Below are 24528 nucleotides of genomic sequence, written 5' to 3' on the forward strand. Positions count from 1 at the left end.
AACACCACTGACTGAACATGTGAGACCGTGCAGAGGGAAATGCATTTCCTTATCGTGGGCAGACACAGCCCATGGCTTGTTAAGGCTGGGGACGTGAGCACTGTGAAGACAGTCTGAATAAACAGGTGGGAATGCAATCACGTAGAATATGCAATCCTGTGATAGGAGGAGCCTGGCAGGACTGGAAGTCAATTTAACACTGAGTTTATTGATATTCAGATGTTTTATGGACCACCGGCTTTATGGTTTTATAACCCTTGTTATAAAATATCACATTTCTTCACCTCCCCACCAGGCCTACAGCATTGCTGGTTAATGAGAAATTCAAAGTTTATCTTTCAGCGAGACATATGGGCTGTGTCTGTGCAGGTTTTCTGACTAGGTGTGTGAGTGAAGTGCTATGCATGTGTGTGTGTGCATGCGTTGTGTGTATTTATGTATTTATGTGGTTGTTAACAGGTTTACGTATGTCTGTGGGAAAATTGAGAGTAAATTGCCTTTGATGTCGGCAGAGAGGCAGCAAAGCAACCCCCAATGGCTGTGATTTCCATAATATCATGGAATTGGCTGTGTTATGTTTAACATCTCTGTGTGGTGTTTATATTATGCAAATATTTATAAAAGGTGTGTGGGTATTTCCATATGGGTATGTATGTATGTATGTATGTGTGTGTGTGTGTGTGTGTGTGTGTGTGTGTGTGTGTGTGTGTGTGTGTGTTTGTGTGTGTGTGTGTGTGTGTGTGTGTGTGTGTGTGTGTGTGTGTGTGTGTGTGTGTGTGTGTGTGTGTGTGTGTGTGTGTGTATTTTGTGCATACGAGCTACAGGTATCTGTTATATGCACACTTGTGAAACAAGCTTCCCAGGTAGGTGGGAGTAGGAATGGAAGTTGGAGAGACTGCTTCATACTCACATTAGAGGCCTCTCGGACTAGCCTCTGCTCCGTGTACAGGATGTGTTTGATGCATCTCACCAGCTCCAGAGGGCAGCGGTCATACGTGCTCTGAAAGACAAGGACCACATGTGCTGTCGTGTTAGGCTCGTTAGCCGTGTTAGCCGCTGACTGGCAATACGGCCGTGCACACAACACTGACCAATTTAGCCTGCTCCCGCGCCGCGGCATGCTAACGCTCTAAAGCCCACTTCCTGAGCCTAGCTAAACCCAATTAGACTAATGAGATCCTTCTCTCAAGTGCAGACGACTTGGTCTCACATCCACTGTCTACATTTCTCTTCCTTTCTCTCTTTTCTCTCTCTCTTTAACTCCGGTCCTCAAGTAACCCCAAAAGCACACATTGTGTTGTAGCCCCACACAAAAACACTCATCGAAGGCTTGATGATGAATTGACAAGTTGAATCAGATGTGCTTGTCTGTGGGGCTACAAAAAACATTTGTGCTGTTGGGTGTACTGGAGGACGAGAGTTGGGAAACACAGGTCTAAATCTCTCTCTCACGCACGCATACACACACCAAGGCACCATGCGGGGTTGAAAGACTGCATTGTAGGCCTACAGAGGGTTGTGTTGACAAGATGCCTCCTACTCCCACTGTGGAAGGTGATAAGAGACAGCTTGTTCCCCTGAACCCTGTCCATAAGGGTGAAGACAAACACACTGAGATCGGTGAGTGAAGCACTCGATCATAAAAGGGAACACTGCCTGGTTACCGTAGCCCAGTGTTGTCCACCTTTTGTTTTTATTCATATAGACACACTGACCAGAGCAGGCTGTTCTCATACACTGTTTTATTTCTAAGTACTTTGGGTTGGGGTTTATGGACATGGGACTGTTGCCAATGAGGCTGTGATAACTAACATTTAGCTGAGTTTGGTATCAGTATAATTGAAATAATAATCACCACGATTCAGCTGGTATAGTTGGCTGTAAGGTTATCATATCCTTGAGAGTTTATTGGGTTTATACTGGCTTTATTAAAACTGTCCAGCTAGCTAGTTAGGTGTGGAGGTTTTTGTGAGGGCACTGGCTCTGTGCTCTGCTCACGTACACTGGGAATGTGTGCACAGTATCTCTCACCTTCATACTAGCTTTGAGTGGAGGTTCGTCTACTGGTTCAATCTGTCTCACCTTGAGCTGGCTGGCGTAGTGTCCCAGTTTGATCTTGAGCAGGAAGCCATCCTCTCCCACCTGATGCTCAGCCTTGTTCTGCAGCTCCTGGATCAGGCTGTCCAGCAGACGCTTGGCCTTAAACTCCTCCTGGGGGTTCTCCAGATCGATCACATCCCTGGCACAGGAACATATAGAATGCTTAGAGATATCCTGTATGTACATACATGCAGAACAGAGTAGCCATTAATCCCCTATGCATTCCCTAACACACACACCTTCACTCAAGCACATACACAAAAACAGTGACTTTACACACTTGCTACTATACATTACTCTCAGGTTACTACACCTCCATGGTCCCTGCTACTACTGTGACTGTGATTGAACCAAATGTGAAGGTTACCGGGTGAGGCATGTCTTTCTGTCAGGTAGTGTGGTGTGCTTTGTGCTGCACTCACCAGAGTTGGCCCTCGAGCCACTGGGACAGGTAATGGCGCACCTCAATGGGGAAGTGCTGTCCATAGAGAGACTGCATCTGGTGCAGCGCATCCCCCTGGAGCTGCTGGGCCTGGATCCACACTGCCATCTTACACACCCTGGGGGAGGCGAGAGAGAGAGAGAGAGAGAGAGAGAGAGAGAGAGAGAGAGAGAGAGAGAGAGAGAGAGAAGGAAAAAAAGAAGGGGGATGGGTAGAGCGCATTTGAAGAGAGAGTGAATAGAGAGAAATTAGAGAGTAGGGTGAGCGGATTTGAAGTGACATGGAAAATGTACAGAATCAATCAAAAGAGGAGAACATCAGTTTGAGTTGACTAAAAGTGAAAGAAGCTTCTTTGAGACGAATGATGTATCCGACTGACACGGCCACAGAGCGGTTGGACTGGTTGTGTTTGACAGCTGTACTTCGGCAGTTTGTTTCGCTCTGGAGGAGCTGAGAGTCTAAACATTCTGCTCTGTGTTGAGTCAACAGCTGCATGAGGGAGCGGATCTGGGTCAAATACACATGTCAAATACCTTCTTCGCTTGGAGCAAAGTCAGCAGACTTCCTTCGCATGGAGTTTGCATTATGTCATTGGTTCAACTGTACAAGACCAAGTAGCCTTAATTACGTGAAGCTCAAATATTGGAACATATCGGACATATTTATTTGACTACGGTCTGTAAGGTCAACAATAGACAACACAGGTCCCTCAGCTCTGTGATAGAGTGTGTCAGTAATGTCTCTGTCTCTGTATGTCTTTGTAGGACACAATGTAGAAGGTAAATGAAAGCTCTTTATATAGTGTCCATAAGCTCCTCAATACATTTCTACATACAGGTGTATGATCTTAATTTAATTACTATTTTGTTGCTTAGAATTTGAGCTTCAGGATTTACAAAAATTCACTGAAAACCTGCACTAACACACGGTTATATTAACAGTATGTAACCTACTTTTGGCCAGGTAATAGCCTAACCACTGATCAAGCAACATTGTGGACTAAACGCTCAAATCCTGTTGCTACAGACTTATTTTGCTGCAAAAATACTGGTCAAATTAAGATCCTACATCTGTACATAGATAGACCAGGAGACAGACAGAGACAGTCACATACAACAGATAGTGGTAGGGTAAGACTTTGTGAGAGACAATAAATGTTTATTTTTAAATGAATGACGTGGTACAGCACAGAACATGACCTTCATCTGAGCAACGAGATAGAGACAGGAATAGAGTGATAGAGAAAGAGAAAGAGAGATAGGGAGGGAGGCAGATGGAGAGAGAGAGAGCACCAGGTGAACAGAACACAGCAACTCTGTGACCTGGTGTATGCCTATGGGCATGACGCTAATAATCAGCTTACGCTCACACTCCCACAAAATCCACATCCCGTTGGCTGCCATGCCCTGGCTTGCCCTCCTCTCAACTTCAACCTTGAACCTTTTTCACTCAGCCATCCCCCCAATCCACTTACTGCTACATCCCCCACCATTCACTATAACAACAAGCCTTTAGGTTGCTTTCAATGTCGAAGCATTAAATCGGTACATTGTGGTAAAGATATAGGATCTTAATTTGATCAGTCTTTCGTTGCTGAGAATTTCTGCACCGCAGAGTTACATTAATCCACTGAAAGCCCACACTATCACACGGTTAAATTAACAGTATTGCACTTTTCATGTAACCTCATTTTGGCCAGCTAATAGCCTAACCACCGATCAAGCAACATTATGGACTAAACATTCAAATCCTGTTTCTGCAGGATTATTTTGCTGTGACAATATAGGATACTATTTAGAAGGAAAATGAAAGCTCTTTATATAGTGTCCATAAGCTCCTCAATAAACGTCTACATACAGGTGTAGGATCTTAATTTAATGACTATTTTGTTGATGAGAATTTGAGCTTCAGGATTTACATCATTCCACTGAAAACCTGCACTAACATATGGTTATACTAACAGTATTGCACTTTTCATGTAACCTACTTCTGGCCAGGTAATAGCCTAACCACTGATCACGCAACATTGTGGGCTAAACGTTCAAATCCTGTTGCTACTGCATTATTTTGCTGCAACATTTTTTATATTAACAGTATTGCACTTTTCATGTAACCTACTTTTGGCCAGCTAATAGCCTAACCACCGATTAAGCAACATTATGGACTAAACGTTCAAAAGCTGTTGCTGCAGGATTATTTTGCTGTGACAATATATGTCAAATTAAGATCCTACACCTGTAGGGTTGATAAACAAATTAAAAAAATGAAGGTGAAAGCATGACAGATGATTTGACTGCGTTCTGAGCTGGAGTGGCAGGAGGTGGATTTAAATGTAACAGAATGACCCCCGTCAATCATCAGCAGGTGGCTATGAGCAGACTACTCTCAGCCGATCGGAAGAGGAACCATACAGGAAGAGCTGTGAGCCTGTTCTACAGTGCCGTACCAGCCTCTTCCTGACCTGCTCTCCTGTAGTGTAGGACTGCCAGTCTGTACCAGCCCATGCCCGCAACCACACACCCTGACACATAAACACACACAATGACACACTGCTGTACACACACGCGCACACACACACAATCACACACACGCACAATGATCAGTCATAATCAACACACACATATACACACACAAACACATCAATTTTCATAGGAGCTGCTCTGTATCCGTGTCTGTGGTTGCTGGGAGTTGCCAGTAAGCAAACTCTGTCTAGCGGTGGGTTACTGACAGACAGACAGACTGACAGAATTCATCAGCCTCTGTGACCTTACCAGGCGCCCGGTTCCCACCATTAGCACCTTAGTTGTCAACTCCACCAGAGGGTAAAGATAATTCCCCTCGGTATAGTACTTACCACAACTGCCAAACACAGTGGCACAAAGAGATCTGAGGAGAAGTGAAAGTTACTCCCTTTTGCTTTTTTCTTCTTCAGCAATCACTCTTTATCATTGAAGTGAATCTTGAGTCTCTTTTGTGAGCCACCCACTTATAACGACATTAACTGACACACAACCCCGGATCGCAGATACAGTGCCCATTGACAGTTGACCCAATATGAGAGATCTATACAGTGTAAAAAAAAAAACTGAAAGGAGAAGGTCACACTGCTTACCTCTTGTCTTCAGGTCTTTGCTACCATGTAATAGCAGGATATTATGAAGGAGCACCCCAAACCTGAGAGAGAGGGAGAGAGAGAAAGAGAAAGAGAAAGAGGAAGTGAGTATAACCTTGCTTGCTACTGAGGAAGTCGTCTTTTTTCAAAGGGACCACAACATTGACAAAATCTGATTACCAAAGCATTTCATGATGCTGTTCACCGGTGGAGAGCTCCCACAAACCTTAGCACCTCCACGCTTTATCAAAAGCCTCTCATTTTAACCTCAATGGCATTTCAAAAATCATAATGCATAGCATATATGTTAAGTTTATTTTGAATTTTTAAAGGATGGGAGCTTACACAGGATTTATGACATCTTGCGGAGGCTGTCCTCCAACCTATCAGAGCTCTTGCAGCATGAACTGACATGTTGTCGACCCAATCAAAGGATCAGAAAATGAAACTAGTACTGAAAGCATAAGCTACAGCTAGCTAGCACTGCAGTGCATAAAATGTGGCGAGTAATTGACTCAAAGAGAGAGAGACAATAGTTGTGTACGGACTGATACTGGAGATGAGAAGCAGGTACGGGGAGTTGAACATTTCATGAGGAACAGACAGGTAACAGTACAGGACCAGCGTCAGCACATGGGTAAACAAGGACATATGACAATCAATGCAAAAGCAGGGAACAGAGCGGGGAACCAGACAGATATAGGGAAGGTAATGACAGAGATGATTGAGTCCAGGTGAGTCCAATAATCGCTGATGCACGTGATGGGGGGGAAAGCAGGTGTGAGTAATGATGATGGCAGGAGTGAAGAATGCTGGGGAGCCTGGTGCGAGGGGAAGAGTGGGAGCAGCTATGTTGACTACGTTACTTTAGCTAATATGGTGACAGCGATGTAGGCTGTGTGTCGCGGTTATGATATGGTTTGGCTTGGAAAGTTTTTTGGCCTGGTCACATACAGCTGATGTGTTGTGCATTGAAGTCCAAAAGCGACAAAGGGAAAAAGTGAGAGGAGAGCGCATAGATGCAGAAGGAATACAACGTGGCTGTTCTGAACCTTGTTTACGCATGATCAGGGGTGTATTCATTCTGCCGATTCTGTTGAAAAACGTTTCTTAAACAGAACAAAACGGGGCTAAACATACCTGAATTTGTCCAATCAAAATTCTCATTTGCAACTGTTGGACTAATGATTACACCCTATATCAGCTAGATGCAGGCAAGAGTGTGCAAGGAGGTATTGAATGTGCCGCTGTCTGTCCATGTGTCACCTCAACATTTTCTCTCAACCTGTGTGTGCCTACGTTGTAGCCTTCATTCATAGGCTAGGTTGTAGCAACCTCATGATGGGTAGGGAAAATTCAAGTATCATGTAGTAGCCTAAACCTATCTATGTTACATTGAACTGGATTAATGGAATATGAATGACAGTCATCCAATATGCTGTAATAGAAATAAGGCCATGCTCATGAGAAATGAAAATTTTCCTCCGTCATCTTAATGACTCTGACCGCCACTGTCCCACACATGTTGTCTATCTTGTCAAACACGTTGAATTTATATGCCACCAACAACAGTTAGTAGGCTAATGGTTCATATCAAGCTGTCCAGCCCCACGTATACCCAGAGACAACTGAGGGGTATGGGTTAGGAGGAGCCTGCTGAGGGGTATGGGTTAGGAGGAGCCTGCTGAGGGGTATGGGTTAGGAGGAGCCTGCTGAGGGGTATGGGTTAGGAGGAGCCTACTGAGGGGTATGGGTTAGGAGGAGCCTGCTGAGGGGTATGGGTTAGGAGGAGCCTGCTGAGGGGTATGGGTTAGGAGGGGTATGGGTTAGGAGGAGTCTGCTGAGGGGCTGAGGGGTATGTGTTAGGAGGAGTCTGCTGAGGGGTATGGGTTAGTAGGAGTCTGCTGAGGGGCTGAAGGGTATGGGTTAGGAGGAGCCTGCTGAGGCGTTAGGGATAGGAGAAGAGGAGCAGAGGGTCAGACCATGATTGATTAGAGAGACAACTTTCCTCTGGTTGGAACAGGAACAAGCAGAACATCAGGACACCACATGCTGTTGCTGTCCAGAGGCTCCAAACAAAACATTATTATTATCTTGATTTCTGTCTGGATCTCCTTCCACCGTCTCACACTCTCCCTCAAGTCTCCCTCCTTGTTTCTGCTCTCTAACTCCTCACCCTCCCTACAAATGGCAGCCTGATGATTTCACCAGTCGTCCTTCCACTACCCCCATCTCCCCCAAACAGACACACAACAACTGAGTCCAACAACATCCCAACCTAGTCTAGAATCAGTCACGGTCCTGTGTTTAGTGCTTGGCGGACACGGTGTTGGAGGAAGGCTTCAAACATACAGACATGTGACCACCATAACCTATACTGCCCCGTAACCTATTTCAGGCTCGCTGCACTGACTCAGGCCTGCTGTGCTCTGTTGTGCACGTACTGCAGCCGCACTGTGTCAGTCCACCATCTGTCAGTCCACCACCTATCTAAGTACCTTTCCTTTCTGTATAATAAGTTGAGTCATCCAATTTGTATGCTATTGTACGACCAGGTAAGACGTACAATACTACAGTATATGTCCACTAATTCGTATGATATTGTATGACAGCTATTCCATTCATAATTAATATAATCTAACGTAACGTCACATATCATACTAATGGAGTGTCACAGATTTACATACAGAATAATATGATTTGTCCTGAGACCATGTTGATCAAGAGCAACTATTAGCCTTTTACTGCAGTGGGATAAATCATGGTCACACAGAGTTTCTTGGTAGTCTGAAACAAATCTACTTTGAAATAGAAGTATACACCTCACACACATGATTATGGGCTTAAAAAGAAGACACTTGTACCATGTCAGATATAGAGTTGAAATGTATTAAATCTTGAGTTGCATCCCAATAATACACATTATATACATCACAGAGGACTGAAATATAACAAAACCGTTTGACATAGAAACACCCTTTTTTTTTCAATAATGCTTATTAATTATGAAAAATACGAATAATATTCCAACCATGAGGCCACTGGAGGGTGATTTGGTCACTTGACTGCAGGACTCCGACAATAGGAAGCACTGGTTATGGAGGTGAAAGATAGCGTGATGATGATGCATCATAGGTCAACACCCAGTGAACTCACTAATGACCCCGAAAGGACCTCCATCTAATCTCAAACTGTACAATATTATCCTCTGTTAGTCAAGAAAGTACATTACTGTCTGACAGAAAAGACACACTGAGAGATATTACTGGTATCAGTCCAGTTAGCAAAGGCTGACCAACTCAGATGGTTATCTGCAGCACAGACACAGGGCCACACACACACACTTCCACAATCCACACGTACGCACACAAACACACGCAGTAGCAGCCTAGTCAAGTACAAGCCTCAGTTGTCTCATCTTTACCTTGGCCTTCCCTTCAAAGACCGCCAGACCGTCCAGACCGCAACCCTCGAGTTTCATCTTTATTGCTTCTCCTAAAGATGAAAAAGACATTTGCTACTTCACTCAAATCATTCTCACGCACAGACACTCAGCCCAGTGCCATTCTGACTAGATTTATTCTACACAGACCGCAATACAAATGGATGTGGTCTGAGGGGGAAAAAAGACACATATGTACAGAGACAAGCAAAGAAGACCAAATGCAATTACAGCAAAATGCAATAATCCATTCTCCACCCAGCTGGATGTGGTCCTTCACAACTAAGAGTACCGCCAGCCTTGGTTGGGGCTGTGTGTTGGAATGTCAGTGTACTGTATGGTAGAGCTGAGAGTAGGCACATAGAGAGTTTACTTTCATACGGTTAATTGTGTAAAACATGTCCAGGAACCAGACATTTGTACCTAAGAAATACTTTGAATAGAAGCACCTTGGAGACTTGGAGGGGGAAGGAAGTGCCCCCAGGTCCATGTCTGTCTCACAGCTCTTTGGCTTCCAGTTCCTATACGAGGAGATCATGTCCTTTCTGTTTGTGATTTTCCAAGCAGTTCTCCAGTGATTGCTACAGAGGAAATCAATTCACTGTGAATCAGGAAGTCAAGGCAGCTGGATTAGAAAAAAGATGTCCTGTTCAAAGCCAACAGAGAATGAGAACAGAGAGTGTCAGTCAGTCAGGGAACTGAAACATCTGCCCCTTACTTTACTACTTTACGAAACATATGCAGAGACAAGGTGTTACAATACTGGCCCTATTTCCTGTAAATTTGCTGAGTGACCCCCCCCCCCCCCCCCCCCCCCCATTCATACAGAGGATTGTCTTCATTCAGAAATAAATAGAACTCTGAGATAGTAAACTAAAAGACAGAGTGGCTGATGGTCCAGTTACTGCTCAACAAGGCATATCCTCTCTCTCTTGTTTTGACTCTAAATCTACAGCATTTCATTTCACTGATAAACCAGCACCTGGTAATTCCTGCTGCTATTTTTAAATGCTCACAGCCAGCAAGACTAGGCTTTAAAAAAAAAATTGAATACAGAAAAAAGGCAGCCAGGCTTCTCAGAGAGAGAGGGTAGAGAGAGAGAGAGGGTAGAGATAGAGAGAGGGTAGAGAGAGAGAGCGAGAGAGAGAGAGAGAGGGTAGAGAGAGCGAGAGGGTAGAGAGAGAGAGCGAGAGAGAGAGAGAGAGGGTAGAGAGAGAGAGAGAGAGAGAGAGAGAGAGAGATAGGGTAGAGAGAGAGAGAGAGAGAGAGAGGGAGGGTAGAGAGGGTAGAGAGAGAAAGAGAGAAAGAGAGAGGGTAGAGAGAGAGAGAGGGTAGAGAGAGAGAGAGGGTAGAGATAGAGAGAGGGTAGAGAGAGAGAGCGAGAGAGAGAGAGAGGGTAGAGAGAGAGAGAGAGAGAGAGAGAGAGAGAGAGAGAGAGGGAGGGTAGAGAGGGTAGAGAGAGAAAGAGAGAAAGAGAGAGGGTAGAGAGAGAGAGAGAGAGGGTAGAGAGAGAGAGAGGGTATTGAGAGAAAGAGAGAGATGGGTCAAAGCGCCCCCGGGGAGAAGAGAGGGGGAAAAAGTCTCACTGAGTACAAGTGACCATCAGGGAGTCAACAAAGGGCAGACAACATCATCTGTACTTGACAGACAACGGGATTACACATTTTTCCTTTTCTTTGATGGCAGACACTGTGTGTCAGTAATCCTGTCAGTAAGAAAAGGAGAGGAAAACACAGTGTGAAGTATCAACCATCACTCTCCCGAGCTAAGTCTCAGCGACTCCACTGGAACCACTATGTCCCTCTGGTTCGTTGTGTATGGCCCACCACCACCACCACCACAGGTGATAGAACCACAGTGGCCTATCATCCTCTACAGTCTACAGCAGTGTGTTACTGTGTCCGTCTACAACCCTGTAGTGACAGGAGAGAGTGTAAGTATAGGCTACAGTTAAGAGTCAGTCCTTAACCCTGAGGAGTCGCTCTACTCCACTCTCTCCACTGTGTGTGTGTGTGTGTGTGTGTGTGTGTGTGTGTGTGTGTGTGTGTGGATGTGTTTAACAATACTTGCGGGGGACCAGAAGTCCCCACAAGAATAAAGAATAGTAAATTAACAAAAAATTAGTCCTCACAAGGTTAAACGCTATTTCTATGGGGTTAGGGTTAAGGTTAGAATTAGTGTTAGGGTTAGTTTTAGGGTTAGGAGCTAGGGTTAAGGTTAGTTTTAGGGTTAGGAGCTAAGGTTAGGTTTAGGGTTAGTTTTAGAGTTAGGCGCTAGGGTTAAGGTTAAGGTTAGGTTTTGGGGTTAGGGTTAGGGTACGGTTAGTTTTAGGGAAAATAGGATTTTGAATGGGAGTGAATTGTGTGTCCCCACAAGGTTAGTTTGTGTGCGTGTGTGCTTTTGTGCATCTCCAAATTGTAACTCCAGGATGTCTAGCAAGATCTCCAGTAAATCTATAAATATCTCAAATTGTGTTACACATTGTACAGAATGAAAATGAAAGCAAGTGTTGGGGCTCTTTTTGCAAGAAGTCTATGTCACCCACTCTTTCCTCTTAGGAGAAATTCATTTACACAAGTACTTCCTGTTAGGAACTTAAATGGCAAACTGCCACACCACCCACCACCACCACCCATGTGAAACTCACAGCTTGTTAGTTCGTGATGACACCAACTACCCAACTAAACAACACACAAATCAACCAAGTGACTCATGTGACTGCAAATAGAAGCACATCTACTTTTCTACAGAAAGCAGAAGACACATAAATGATTTACCTCAAATATCCAGGTTCTCCAACCTAAATCAACCCTACAACAAAAATCCAAACGACAACTTCTTCATTAGCATATTTAAATGCTAACTGATTTCAGCATTACCTTTAAGTCAGAAGTATGACTGGGGAAATGCCTGTGACAACTCAGCACTGTACAAAGGCCAGGTATAGAGAGGTAATAGGGGGAACTCGTACTGATAAATGGTATACAGATATAGGATCTTAATTTGATCGGTGTCTCACTGCAGGAAAATAATCCTGCAGCAACAGGAAATGTAAACTATTGTGTGGATTATAAATAATGGACATTTTGTAGGGGCTGATACATTTCAGTTAGGACAAAAAAAAAATGGAAATGACAAACTTTAGACGCCTTTTTAACCCTTGAATACACTACAAGTTTGCATTAAAATATCCTATAACAACAGGGATATCAAATTAACATCCTACATCTGTAGGGACTTGCTGTTCTTGTTGATTGACTGTCTGGACTGACTGCACACACTACACAGCCTGGATGGCTGTTAGGCAAATCTTCATGAACATCAAACAAGCTGTAGGACTGTGACAACACTGCCCGCCCTGCCTGCCTCTGACAGTAGCCTCTGCACTGTGGCTGGCTGTGTCAACCCCTCACCTCTCTCTCTCTCTCTCTCTCTCTCTCTCTCTCTCTCTCTCTCTCTCTCTCTCTCTCCATTCAATTATCTCTCTTCTCCCTCTGTCTTTCTCACTTTGTCCACTCCCCCCCACTCTTTCTCCTCCCCCTCTCAATTCAATTCAAAGGGCTTTATTGGCATGAGAAACATATGTTTACATTGCCAAAGCAAGTAAAATAGATAGTAAACAAAAGTTAAATTAACAATAGAAAATTAACAGTAAACTCCAAAGGAATAGAGACATTTCAAATGTCATATTTTAATTAAGTAGGCAGGTCAGTTAAGACCAAATTCTTATTTTCAATGACGGCCTAGGAACAGTGGGTTAACTGCCTTGTTCAGGGGCAGAACAACAGATTTGTACCTTGTCAGCTCGGGGATTCAAACTTGAAACCTTCTGGTTACTAGTCCAACGCTCTAACCACTAGGCTACTCTGCCGCCCCAAATTATGGCTATGTACGATGTTGTAAACAATGTGAAAATGGTAAAAGTACAAAAGGGAAAATAAATAAATATAAATATGGTATTGTATTTACAATGGTGCTTGTTCTTCACTGCTTGCCCTTTTCTTGTGGCAACAGGTCACAAATCTTGCTGCTGTGATGTCACACTTTAATATTTCACCTAATAGATATGAGTTTAGCAAAATTGGATTTGTTTTCAAATTCTTTGTGGGTCTGTGTAATCTCTCTCTCTCCCCCCTCCACTCTCTCTCTCTGCAACTTTCACGGCACCATGCTCTGTGCATAATCACACTGTCCCCCTGCCAAGGTTTATAAATAACCTCTGAAGTAACAGCTGAGTGTAAAATTAAGCACTTAACCCACATCCAGCGTGTCCAGCCCACATAGTGGCATCTGTCTCTCTCCCCCTACCCAACCCAACCCCCAGACGGATCCAGACTAAGAGGGGGGAGCCCTGCAGTCCAAAGGCACATTTTCAAACAGACGCAGCAGTTTGAGGCGAGTCTGTTATAGCCAGGACCCAGAGGAATGGGGGGGGGGGTGTTAAGGGAAGGTCCCAAACAGATTTAGGAAACTGGGAAACCTTGGACCGCCAAGAGTGCAATAGTTAGGATATAACGCCGTAGAAATGTTGTGTTGACCTCCACTGTAACCCCTCACATCATGACATCACAGCACACCACTCGGTCTAGTAGAGTCCTGCCTGGCTGGCTGCAAACATTAGGCATGGACAAAGTGCAGCTTGCTTGTTAACAAATCAACTTGCCAGTCGATAGGAAGCAAAAGACAGAACATGAAACTCCCAGTAAAGACCAGAACAGCGAGGATAGATTGCAGCCAAGGCCATCCAGCGGAGTGGACAGAGAGACTAGCCTCCATAGAGACTGTGAACAGGCTCATGTCAGGGACACTGCATTGGACTTTACGGGTTGTATTGTGCTAGCTACAGTAGAAGTTCTGATGATCATCTCTGCTGTACCCCAGAGGACAACACATGACTGGGTCTGTGAGGTGTCGAGAGGGAAAGAGGGGGGAGGCGACAGGAGACAGGGACAAAAGAAGCCCTTTGTGTCTCCCAGTTCCAGCCCAGAGGGGATGATACTACAGTAATGACAAGAATAGTATCCTTCCATCAACCCAACCCTACCGCCCACCACCATATTTACTGTATACAGTAGACATGACATGACTCATCAGTTCACTACCAAGGTCATGTAGGCAATACAGTTGAAGTCGGAAGTTTACATACACTTAGTTTAGAGTCATTAAAACTCATTTTTCAACCACTCCACAAATTTCTTGTTAACAAACTATAGTTTTGGCAAGTCGGTTAGGACATCTACTTTGTGCACGACACAAGTAATTGTTTACAGACAGATTATTTCACTTATAATTCACTGTATCACAATTCCAGTAGGTCAGAAGTTTACATACACTAAGTTGACTGTGCCTTTAAACAGCTTGGAAAATTCCAGAAATTGATGTCATGGCTTTAGAAGCTTCTGATAGACTAATTGACATTAGAGGTCGACCGATTATGATTTTTCAACGCCGATACCGATACTGATTAATGGAGGATAAAAAAAATCTGATACCGATTAATTGCCCGATTTTTATTTAATTTACATTTTTATTTTTTCATATTTTTTATTCGTAATAATGACAATTACAACAATACTGTATGAACACTTATTTTATCTTAATATAATACATCAATAAAATCAATTTAGTCTCAAATAAATAATAAACATGTCCAATTTGGTTTAAATAATGCAAAAACAAAGTGTCATGTAATGTGCCATGTAAAAAAGCTAACGTGTAAGTTCCTTGCTCAGAACATGAGAACAAAAACGAATCCCCAAGCTGACAAGGTACAAATCTGTCGTTCTGCCCCTGAACAAGGCAGTTAACCCACCCACTAGGCCATCATTGAAAATAAGGTTGTGTTCTTAAAACTGACTTGCCTAGTTAAATAAAGTTTTTTTATCGGCAAATTGGTGTCCAAAAATACCATTTACCGATTGTTTTGAAATCGGCCATTCCGATCAAATCGGTCGACCTCTAATTGACATCATTTGAGTCAATTGGAGGTGTACCTGTGGATGAATTTCGAGGCCTACCTTCACACTCAGTGCCTCTTTGCTTGACATCATGGGAAAATCAAAAGAAATCCAGTCAAGACCTCATAAAAAAAATTGTAGACCTCCACAAGTTTGGTTCATCCTTGGGAACAATTTCCAAACGCTATCATGTTGTGGGGTTGACCTTACTGCAGGAGGGACTGGTGCACTTCACAAAATAAATGGCATCATGAGGAGGACAATTATGTGGATATATTGAAGCAACATCTCAATACATCAGTCAGGAAGTTAAAGCTTGGTCACAAATGGGTCTTCCAAATGGATAATGACCCCAAGCATACTTCCAAAGTTGTGGCTGAATGGCTTAAGGACAACAAATTCAAGGTATTAGAGTGGCCATCACAAAACCCTGACCTCAATCCTATAGAAAATTTGTGGGCAGAACTGAAAAAGTATGTGCAAGCACTAATTGAGTGTATGTAAACTTCTGACCCACTGGGAATGTGACGAAATAAATAAAAGCTGAAATAAATCTAACAGACCTTGAACAGGATATTTTTACTAGGATTAAATGTCAGGAATTGTGAAAAACTGAGTTTAAATGTATTTGGCTAAGGTGTATGTAAACTTTCAACTTCAACTGTACATTAGGTGGGCTGTGGTGCTGGGTGTTTGTGGGCATAATGTGTATGTGTGTCTGCTTGCGTGTGTGTTCACACATGCTCAACCCTGCATGTGAACATTTGCTTCCAGCTGTGGGTTGGGTAGATTTAGAACTATTTACTGATCATGTTTAATTAATAATAAGGGCAGAAAAATCCCCCCTGGGAGTCCAACATGTAGCAGGACATCACATCATGGTCTAGTCTCTCTGCCCTGTGGTTTATCCCTCCTCTCCCAGCAGCACCACTGTCTGCCTGTCTGCCAGTTTCTGTCTGTTTTTCACAGCCACGCTGCACAGCAGGACCCTCTACTAGCACATCCACATAACACATCCTAAGGGTAGCAACATTACTGTTGCTGCCGTGCTATGTTGTTGTCTTAGGTCTCTCTGTATGTAGTATTGTGGTGTCTCTCTTGTCGTGATGTATGTTTTTGTCCTATATATTTATTTGATTTAGTATTTTTAATCCCAGCCCCAGTCCCCCTAGGAGGCCTTTTGCCTTTTGGTAGGTCATCATTGTAAATAAGAATTTGTTCTTAACTGACTTGCCTAATTAAATACAGGTTCAATTAAAAAACAAAACAGTTGAGTGGAGCGCGGCTACTGTATAATGTTAACATTTAAAAAATGTATTTGGGTTTGTTTGTGTGTGTGTGTGCAGGTCTGCGTGTGTGGTGATGTCTATGTCTACAGATAGTGGAACTAAGGCTATGATAATGGAACTAAGGCTATGTTGGCACAGTCTGTCTGTCTGTCTACAGAGGACATTGGTCTAAATGAGCATGGCTAAAAGGGTCATCGTGGTCACATGTTTGTCATTAAATTAATGACAAACTTGTGACCTCCATGCAGGCCCAGGGCTGGGCTGGGCTCCTCTTGAAGAACAGAGTGGTAGGGTGGTTACGAGACACACAAACATATACACACACAAAGCTTTATTCATACTGAACATAACAGCTCTTCATAGAGAGGTCGATGTAACCATCAAAGAAAGCATTTGTCACCGTCTGATGGGAGCAGGGGTACTGAGTGAAGCAGGAGAGAGGGCAGTGATCTGTAAAGAGGGACAGCCACATGTTGACACGCTAATGAATCGCATAACGAAGCGTATTCAACAGGGGAGGTTCCAAGGCCTGTCTCTGGGCCCTTTACGGCCGGGGCCTGATAAAATTATTACGCTGTTCGAAGCAGGAACAATGGAGGGCCACAGAGGGCTTTGATCATGGGACCGACCCAAAAGAGATGGATGGGGAGTGTGGCTCAGAGGACCCCTCGTGAACCGCCCTGGGGAGGGACAAGTGTAGAGAGGATGAAGGATAACGGATTGCAAGACGACTGGTTTATGCATCCCCACTTCTCCAAACTTTATAACATTCTGAGATGGAAAGGGGAACTAAGGAAGAAAACCTGTTATAAAAGGCAGTGTAACTGTGGTAACTAACTCAGGTGAGTGCTCTGCACAGGGGTCGACTGACTCCCACTACCACTTAGCCCCATCGATCAGGTGCGTCACACACACACGTTGCTAAGGAGAAGTCGACCAAGCGAACCTGTTGCACTCCGCTGGAGAACACACGCTGCCAGATTGAAAGGCCCAATACTACTTACTGAGAGGAGACAAGAGAAAAGACATGAGTGATGTCATTACTATCTATCCAGCTGTAGAATTCTAATACGCCTGCAGTTAATAGCAGAACATCTACCCTCTGTTAGGCACTATCAGTGTCAATGGCAGCAGCAGTACACAAGCACACACACACACACACACACACACACACACACACACACACACACACACACACACACACACACACACACACACACACACACACACACACACAGTCTTGACCCATGGACAGATCCCATTGTATTGTTGTACCCCACCCCACGGTGCTAGTCAGTACAGGCTTGGAGTTGAGAACATAATGACCTGCTAGCTGTGATTATAGGGTGCAGAGAAAGGAGGAAAGACACACAGACATTACGCACACTCACACACAACAACACACACATTTTCACACAGCAGCCAGAGACTCAAAATGTGTGGTATTATTTGGATCCTGAGAACCAGGTAGGCCAGAGAGCACTCCGCCTCTTTCTTCACCAACACCCCCTTTTACATCCCCTCAGTGGGATACAGAGAGAAGAGGGTGTCTTGGATGTTGGAACAAAAGGAAGAGCGCACATACAAAAGAAACACACGCCCTAAATTCCTAACATGCTGTATGTCAATATTGATGACAGTCAAAATGAGACACTGTGAAATGCTCATGGGTGTTACTTGTGCATGTCAAAATGACTGCTATCTATTGTAGGCTACAGGACTGTCGGTCTACCTCGCTCCGTCTGAGAGTCTAGCAGTAATAATGTCCTCCTGACTGGTTCTATAGGGAAAGGGGGGATACCTAGTCAGTTGTACAACTGAACGCATTCAACTGAAATGTGTCTTCCACATTTAACCCAACCTGGGAATACTGAGTGGTGGGAAATGCCTGAGCTTTGCTCTATCTTGGAAATTGAGCTCCTTCACAAGTTGGGAATTGTGGCTAAACCCAAAGACCAACCCACACAGCGTGGCATAGAAGAGAGAGAGAGAGGTTGCTAGGGTTTTAGTTTGATTAGTAAACAAAAAGCATCTCAACCTCAGCACACATTCTTGACAAACCAACTGTTTGTTTCTGTGTCTACATTCGTTACCGTCCTAGAAATAGAAATAAACAGCTAAACCTGGGCTACCATCCCAACCAGAAGTGAAGCAAGAACAGTCAGTCTATCTCGATCCGTCTGAAGTGCAGCTCATTGGCAGCCCTTCTATTTAAAAACCAAAGGACCTATTTCTATACTGTAATTCTGTAGGGGGCGTGACAGGAGCAGCACTCATACATGGCAATTGAAAGGCATTCTCTGACTACACAGATCCATGGACAGCCTCAAACTATGCGCAACACAGAGGCCTCAGCTCTCTAAAGGAATATAAGTGTGTGTGTTTGTGTACTTCTCCAGCTCTTATAGAGCACCAGAGGCTGGAAAGCTGTAACTTCTAATGTTCCAGCCACTGACATGGGAGACTGCAGAGTGATGGAAGGAGAGGGCAGGGCAACAAGTAGAAAGCCGAATCAATCAAAGCACACAGCTCCCAGCTCTCAGCCTGCATGGGAAAAGACCTGTGGCCACATATATGGGTGATCAAACACAGTCTGCCATTGACAACTGCTCAATGCAGTCATGCTGATGTGGTTACCTACTTAGGCTTCATTTACACAGGCAACCCAATTTAGATATGTTGCCCAATTATTAGCAAAAGAGCTGATCTGATTGATTAAAATACCAATTCGTGGGAAAATATCAGAATTGGGCTGCTGTTGCTTCTGCAAGACTATGTTCTAGAACAGGTATACATGTACGCGCAATGTCGTCTGGGGTACGGCAAATAAAACTGTGATTAACATTTAAAAAAATTAAATATATAAATCTATATATTTAATTTTTTTCACATTTTCAAACAGTCCATTTATATTTTCCAACGGGGCTATACATTTGTGTGAGGTTTATTTTCCATGCCTGAGTATCCTCGTTTCACTGGCAAAAATAAAATCAAACCCTCTAGTGTTCAGCGGAAAAAACAACACCATGTCAAATACAGGTATCCTAGACAAATAATGAACATCTAATCACATGAACTGTTACTCTCTTGCGGGAATTCCACTAACGGTCCGTTTGTAGCCAAACGTAGCTGCTGCTCATTCAGTTTGCTCGAAAATTGATAAATGGTTAAAAAAAAGTAGAAACACATACCATAGGAACACATACCAGCTCTATTGGCAGTACTGCTACTACCAGCAGTACTACACCTGCACCTGTCGACGACAGACGTTGTTCTGCTTCCACGAGCACATTCAATGCTAGCATCAGTAATTCTACATGTGTTGTTAGCTCAGCTAGCATGGACACTGACAGTGAGCTGGTATATGTCCTTTACGTTTACGGGGGGTCAATTAAGGAAGACATCCTCTTCTGCAAACCACTGGAAACCAGGACAACAGGAGAGGATATTTTTAAAGTACTGGACAGCTTTGTGGTGACAAATGGACTTTGGTTTTCAAGATGTGTTGGTATCTGTACTGATGGTGCAAAAGCCATGACAGGGAGACATAGTGGAGTGGTAACGCGCGTGCAAGCAGTTGCTCCCGACGCCACTTGGGTACACTGCAGCATCCACCGAGAGGCTCTTGCTGCCAAGGGAATGAATGCCTGACAGCTTGAAAGATGTTTTGGACACTGCAGTGAAAATGGTTAACGTTAAAGTTAAAGCAAGAACCCTGAACTCTTGTGTATTTTCTGCACTATGCAATGATACGGGCAGCGACCATGTAACACTTTTACAACATACAGAAGTGCGCTGGTTATCAAGGGGCAAAGTACTGACACGTTTTTTTGAATTGAGTAACGAGCTTAAAGTTTTCTTTACTGACCATAATTTTCACTTGTCTGACCTCTTGCATGATGACGAGTTTCTCACACCACTGGCCTATCTGGGTGATGTTTTTTCTCACCTGAATGATCTGAATCCAGGATTACAGGGACTCTCCGCAACTATATTCAATGTGCGGGACAAAATTATTAAGAAGTTGCCGCTCTTCTCTGTCTGCATTAACAAGGACAACACACAGGTATTTCCATCATTGTATGATTTTCTGCGTGCAAATGAACTCAAGCTTATGGACAATGTCAAATGTGATATATGGAAGCACCTGAATGAGTTGGGTGGGCAATTAGGCAGGTACTTTCCCCGAAACGGATGACACAAACAACTGGATTCGTTATCCCTTTCATGCCCTGCCTCCAGTCCACTTACCGATATCTGAACAAGAGAACCTCATCGAAATTGCAACTCAGTGCTGTGAAAATGTAATTTAATCAGAAGCCACTGCCAGATTTCTGTATTGAGCTGCACTCCGAGTATCCTGCCTTGGCATATCGCGTTGTTAAGACACTGATGTCCTTTGCAACCACGTACCTATGTGAGAGTGGATTCTCGGCCCTCACTAGCATGAAAACGAAATACAGGCATAGACTGTGTACGGAAAAAGATTTAAGACTGAGACTCTCTCTGATACAACCCAACATTGCAGAGTTATGTGCATCCTTTCAAGCACACCCTTCTCATTAACCTATGGTGAGTTATTACATTTTTTATGAACAAATTAAGTTTTATATGTAAGATGGCTAAATAAAGATCAAAATGATTGATTATTATTATTATATTATTATTTGTGCCCTGGTCCTATAAGAGCTCTTTGTCACTTCCCACGAGCCGGGTTGTGACACAAACTCACACTCATTCTTATGTTTAATAAATGTATCGTATTGTGTGTGTGTGCTGGAGGTTGAATGTTTGAAGGGGTACGGGACTATAAAAAGTTTGGAAACCACTGTTCTAGAGGAATATTGCACCATAAACATGTCATTACCGTAGCTCTGCGGCTATGTCTGATGAATGATGCTTTAGTTCACAGTGAGCGGACCAGATATTTCTGCTGAGTCTGCAGCACAGGAGCCATAGTTCACTGGTGATGACACAGAGAGAACGTGGCTGGCCTTTTACAATGCTGTGGAGGAGTAGGTCAAGCATTTAAAGGGAATGGAAGAGTGGAAAAGTAGAGGGAGGAAGGGATGGATGGAGGGGGTTAGCTTGAAAAGCACGCTGGAGAAGCATGTGACATCGAGGATCCGCCAATGAGAGCCAAGGTAGTGTAGCTAGGTCAAAAAGAACCAGGCCGGGCAAAGACTAAATGTCTGTCTGCAGAGTGAAGTGTAGTTTTATAACAATCATTTAATGGAGTACACTCCCAGTCTCATTAATGGAGAACAGGAGTTTTTCAAGAGTATTTATCAACAGTTAGTTCAGGTCACATAGTCAGGAAAGACACCTGACCTTAGCGAATACAGCAGACTTACTGGAATAGCGAGTGTTTGCAATGTAACCGCATTACATCTTACACCACCGTTGGTTATGTCTGTTCATTTGTCCCTCTTTGGAACCCTTTAAAGGAAGTGTCCAAGTAGACACTAGACACTTCAGGTGAGTCATAGTGGCTTCCTCTTTCTCTGAAATAGGCCAGGCCAAATTCTTGTTATTCTCACCATTTTGTGGGGAAGGACTTTGGATCAGGCAGGCTGATGTTTACTGGGGTACGTCTTGTTCTGGAAGCAGAACTGAGTGATTTCCACTAGATGGGCCAGCCGCAAAGTCAAAATAGGCTATATTGTAAAAACCATGAAAACAAACATTTGCTTTTTGGTCGTAGCCCTTTACACTCGTATGTATACGCGTTGAAAATAGATTTGGGCACCGATAAGCACCTAAATTGGAACACAGTAGCTGTACATTAACCTGCTATAAATGACATCAGAGCTCAGGCTCTAAGCTTCACAGTGCTGTGAAGGTTTTGACTGACAGCCGTGCTGAACTTGAACACCGCGCGTGACAAGAAGTCGCCCCAATCCCTCCTGCTAATTGGACAACTTTTGCAACTGTTTTGGTTTTCTGAGTGAGGGAAGTGTTGTAAATTAAGAGAACTCTATGTATTTTGAAAGATGAGACGTTGAGGATTATAATAAACACCGATTTGATGTCATACAAGTAGGCCAAACACCCATGAGTCCAAATGTGCGACTTCACATTTCCATAATCATAAAACTCATGTCATATACAGTGTCGACGTTTATGATCACTATGTTTGATGTACAGTTACAGGATGACATGGCGTCATACCCTTGGCTGTTCTGAACAGAATGAGCCTATGTTTGTCCATTGTGAAGAGAATTTGCCACGGAACACACAGCTGAATGCACTCATGACTCCTTTCTATACACACAAAATTACAATCCGTTTCCCTGTATTGCATTGTGAAAGCCTAGCACTGTCACATCATATTCACATCATATTTTAGAACTTACCATGTTGGAAATAGAACAAGCGTTCAAATCAAGCCCACCTGACTCGTTTTTGGATTGCGTAAACAACAACAGTAATTGTGTGATGGCGAAGAAGCAGGGTTGTGTTCCAACCAAAACGACTACAAGTGTGCTCTAGTTCCTCAACGGCACAGCTAGGAGAGCTCGAAAAAGCACCTTATAGTTGAAGACTCTTCTTTGAGTCATAAAGTGCATTGAAATGACTTAGGAACTGTGTACACTTTAGAGAGATGTTCTTATCCTGTTCCTGAATGTGTCCAGAGTATTTTCAGATTTCGTTATCAACAAATGCAGGGAGAAAAGTACAGTAAATGTAATATGCAAAATAAATTAACAGTAATGTTTGGAATCAGTCTTGTCAGGTGAACTGTTGTCTTCTTTGGTCAAATAATTTCCCCATAAACTGTTCCCTTTCAAGTGCTACCATGCTTATTAATTTCAGTTAAATGTAGCCCTAATCCGTGTAGGCCAATTCCCACGAGTGTAAAGGGTTAGGCATTAGGGTTAGCGGTGCGGTTAAGGTTAGTGTTAAGGTTAGGTTTAAAATCCGATTTTATGACGCTGTGGCTTCGCCACTCTGCACAGCTGCCTACAGAACAACATTCATGACGAAAAACGCTAACCTGCCTTGAAACAGTGGAACAATTGTGCTCTGTCAGACACACTGGAACTCTCAGAAGGCATGGGTCACACTATTTGAGTGGTTTTGAATGATCTTGAAGGGATTTGATTTAAATGAAAGCACAACTTTTACACTACATATACAAAAGTATGTGGACAAATTTCCTTCAAATTAATGGATTTGGCTATTTCAGCCACACCCATTGCTGACGTGTATAAAATTGTGTACACATCCATGAAATCTCCATAGACAAACATTGTCAGCAGAATGGCCTTACTGAAGAGCTCAGTGACTTTCAACGTGGCACCGTCATAGGATGCCACTTTTCCAACAAGTCAGTTTGTCAAATTTCTGCCCTTCTAGAGCTGCCCCGGTCAACTGTAAGTGCTGTTATTATGAAGTGGAAACGTCTAGGAGAAACAATGGCTCAGCCACGAAGTGATAGGCCACACAAGCTCACAGAATGGGACGGCCGAGTCCTGAAGCGCATAGCAGGTAAAAAATCAAATCAAATTTCATTTGTCACATACACATGGTTAGCAGATGTTAATGCGAGTGTAGCGAAATGCTTGTGCTTCTAGTTCCGACAATGCAGTAATAACAAGTAATCTAACTAACAATTCCAAAACTACTGTCTTGTACACAGTGTAAGGGGATAAAGAATATGTACATAAGGATATATGAATGAGTGATGGTACAGAGCAGCATAGGCAAGATACAGTAGATGGTATCGAGTACAGTATATACATATGAGATGAGTATGTAAACAAAGTGGCATAGTTAAAGTGGCTAGTGATACATGTAATACATAAGAATACAGTCGATGATATAGAGTACAGTATATACGTATGCATATGAGATGAATAATGTAGGGTAAGTAACATTATATAAGGTAGCATTGTTTAAAGTGGCTAGTGATATATTTACATCATTTCCCATCAATTCCCATTATTAAAGTGGCTGGAGTTGAGTCAGTGTCAGTGTGTTGGCAGCAGCCACTCAATGTTAGTGGTGGCTGTTTAACAGTCTGATGGCCTTGAGATAGAAGCTGTTTTTCAGTCTCTCGATCCCAGCTTTGATGCACCTGTACTGACCTCGCCTTCTGGATGATAGCGGGGTGAACAGGCAGTGGCTCGGGTGGTTGATGTCCTTGATGATCTTTATGGCCTTCCTGTGACATCGGGTGGTGT

The 24528-nt window shown here is 43.4% G+C and overlaps 1 protein-coding gene across 2 annotated transcripts in view; it reads right to left on the minus strand.

The window, feature by feature from the left end:
* Positions 1–24528, minus strand: part of LOC110538192 (signal transducer and activator of transcription 5B) — a 93277-nt gene that overhangs the window by 31748 nt on the left and 37001 nt on the right. Inside the window, exons 1-6 of one of the 2 annotated variants that reach the window (XM_036938253.1) lie at positions 9546–9687; positions 9079–9149; positions 5655–5716; positions 2523–2660; positions 2083–2239; positions 911–1000 (exon numbers count right to left, since the gene is read on the minus strand). In XM_036938253.1, the coding sequence (XP_036794148.1) occupies positions 911–1000; positions 2083–2239; positions 2523–2650 (375 nt within the window). In that variant the 5' untranslated portion in view covers positions 2651–2660; positions 5655–5716; positions 9079–9149; positions 9546–9687. Of the gene's footprint in view, positions 1–910; positions 1001–2082; positions 2240–2522; positions 2661–5654; positions 5717–9078; positions 9150–9545; positions 9688–24528 lie in introns of those variants that run through there. The other variant, XM_036938252.1, reaches the window with a different exon arrangement.

This window comes from Oncorhynchus mykiss, chromosome 12 (genome assembly GCF_013265735.2).
Source record: "Oncorhynchus mykiss isolate Arlee chromosome 12, USDA_OmykA_1.1, whole genome shotgun sequence".
Lineage (NCBI taxonomy): Eukaryota > Metazoa > Chordata > Actinopteri > Salmoniformes > Salmonidae > Oncorhynchus > Oncorhynchus mykiss.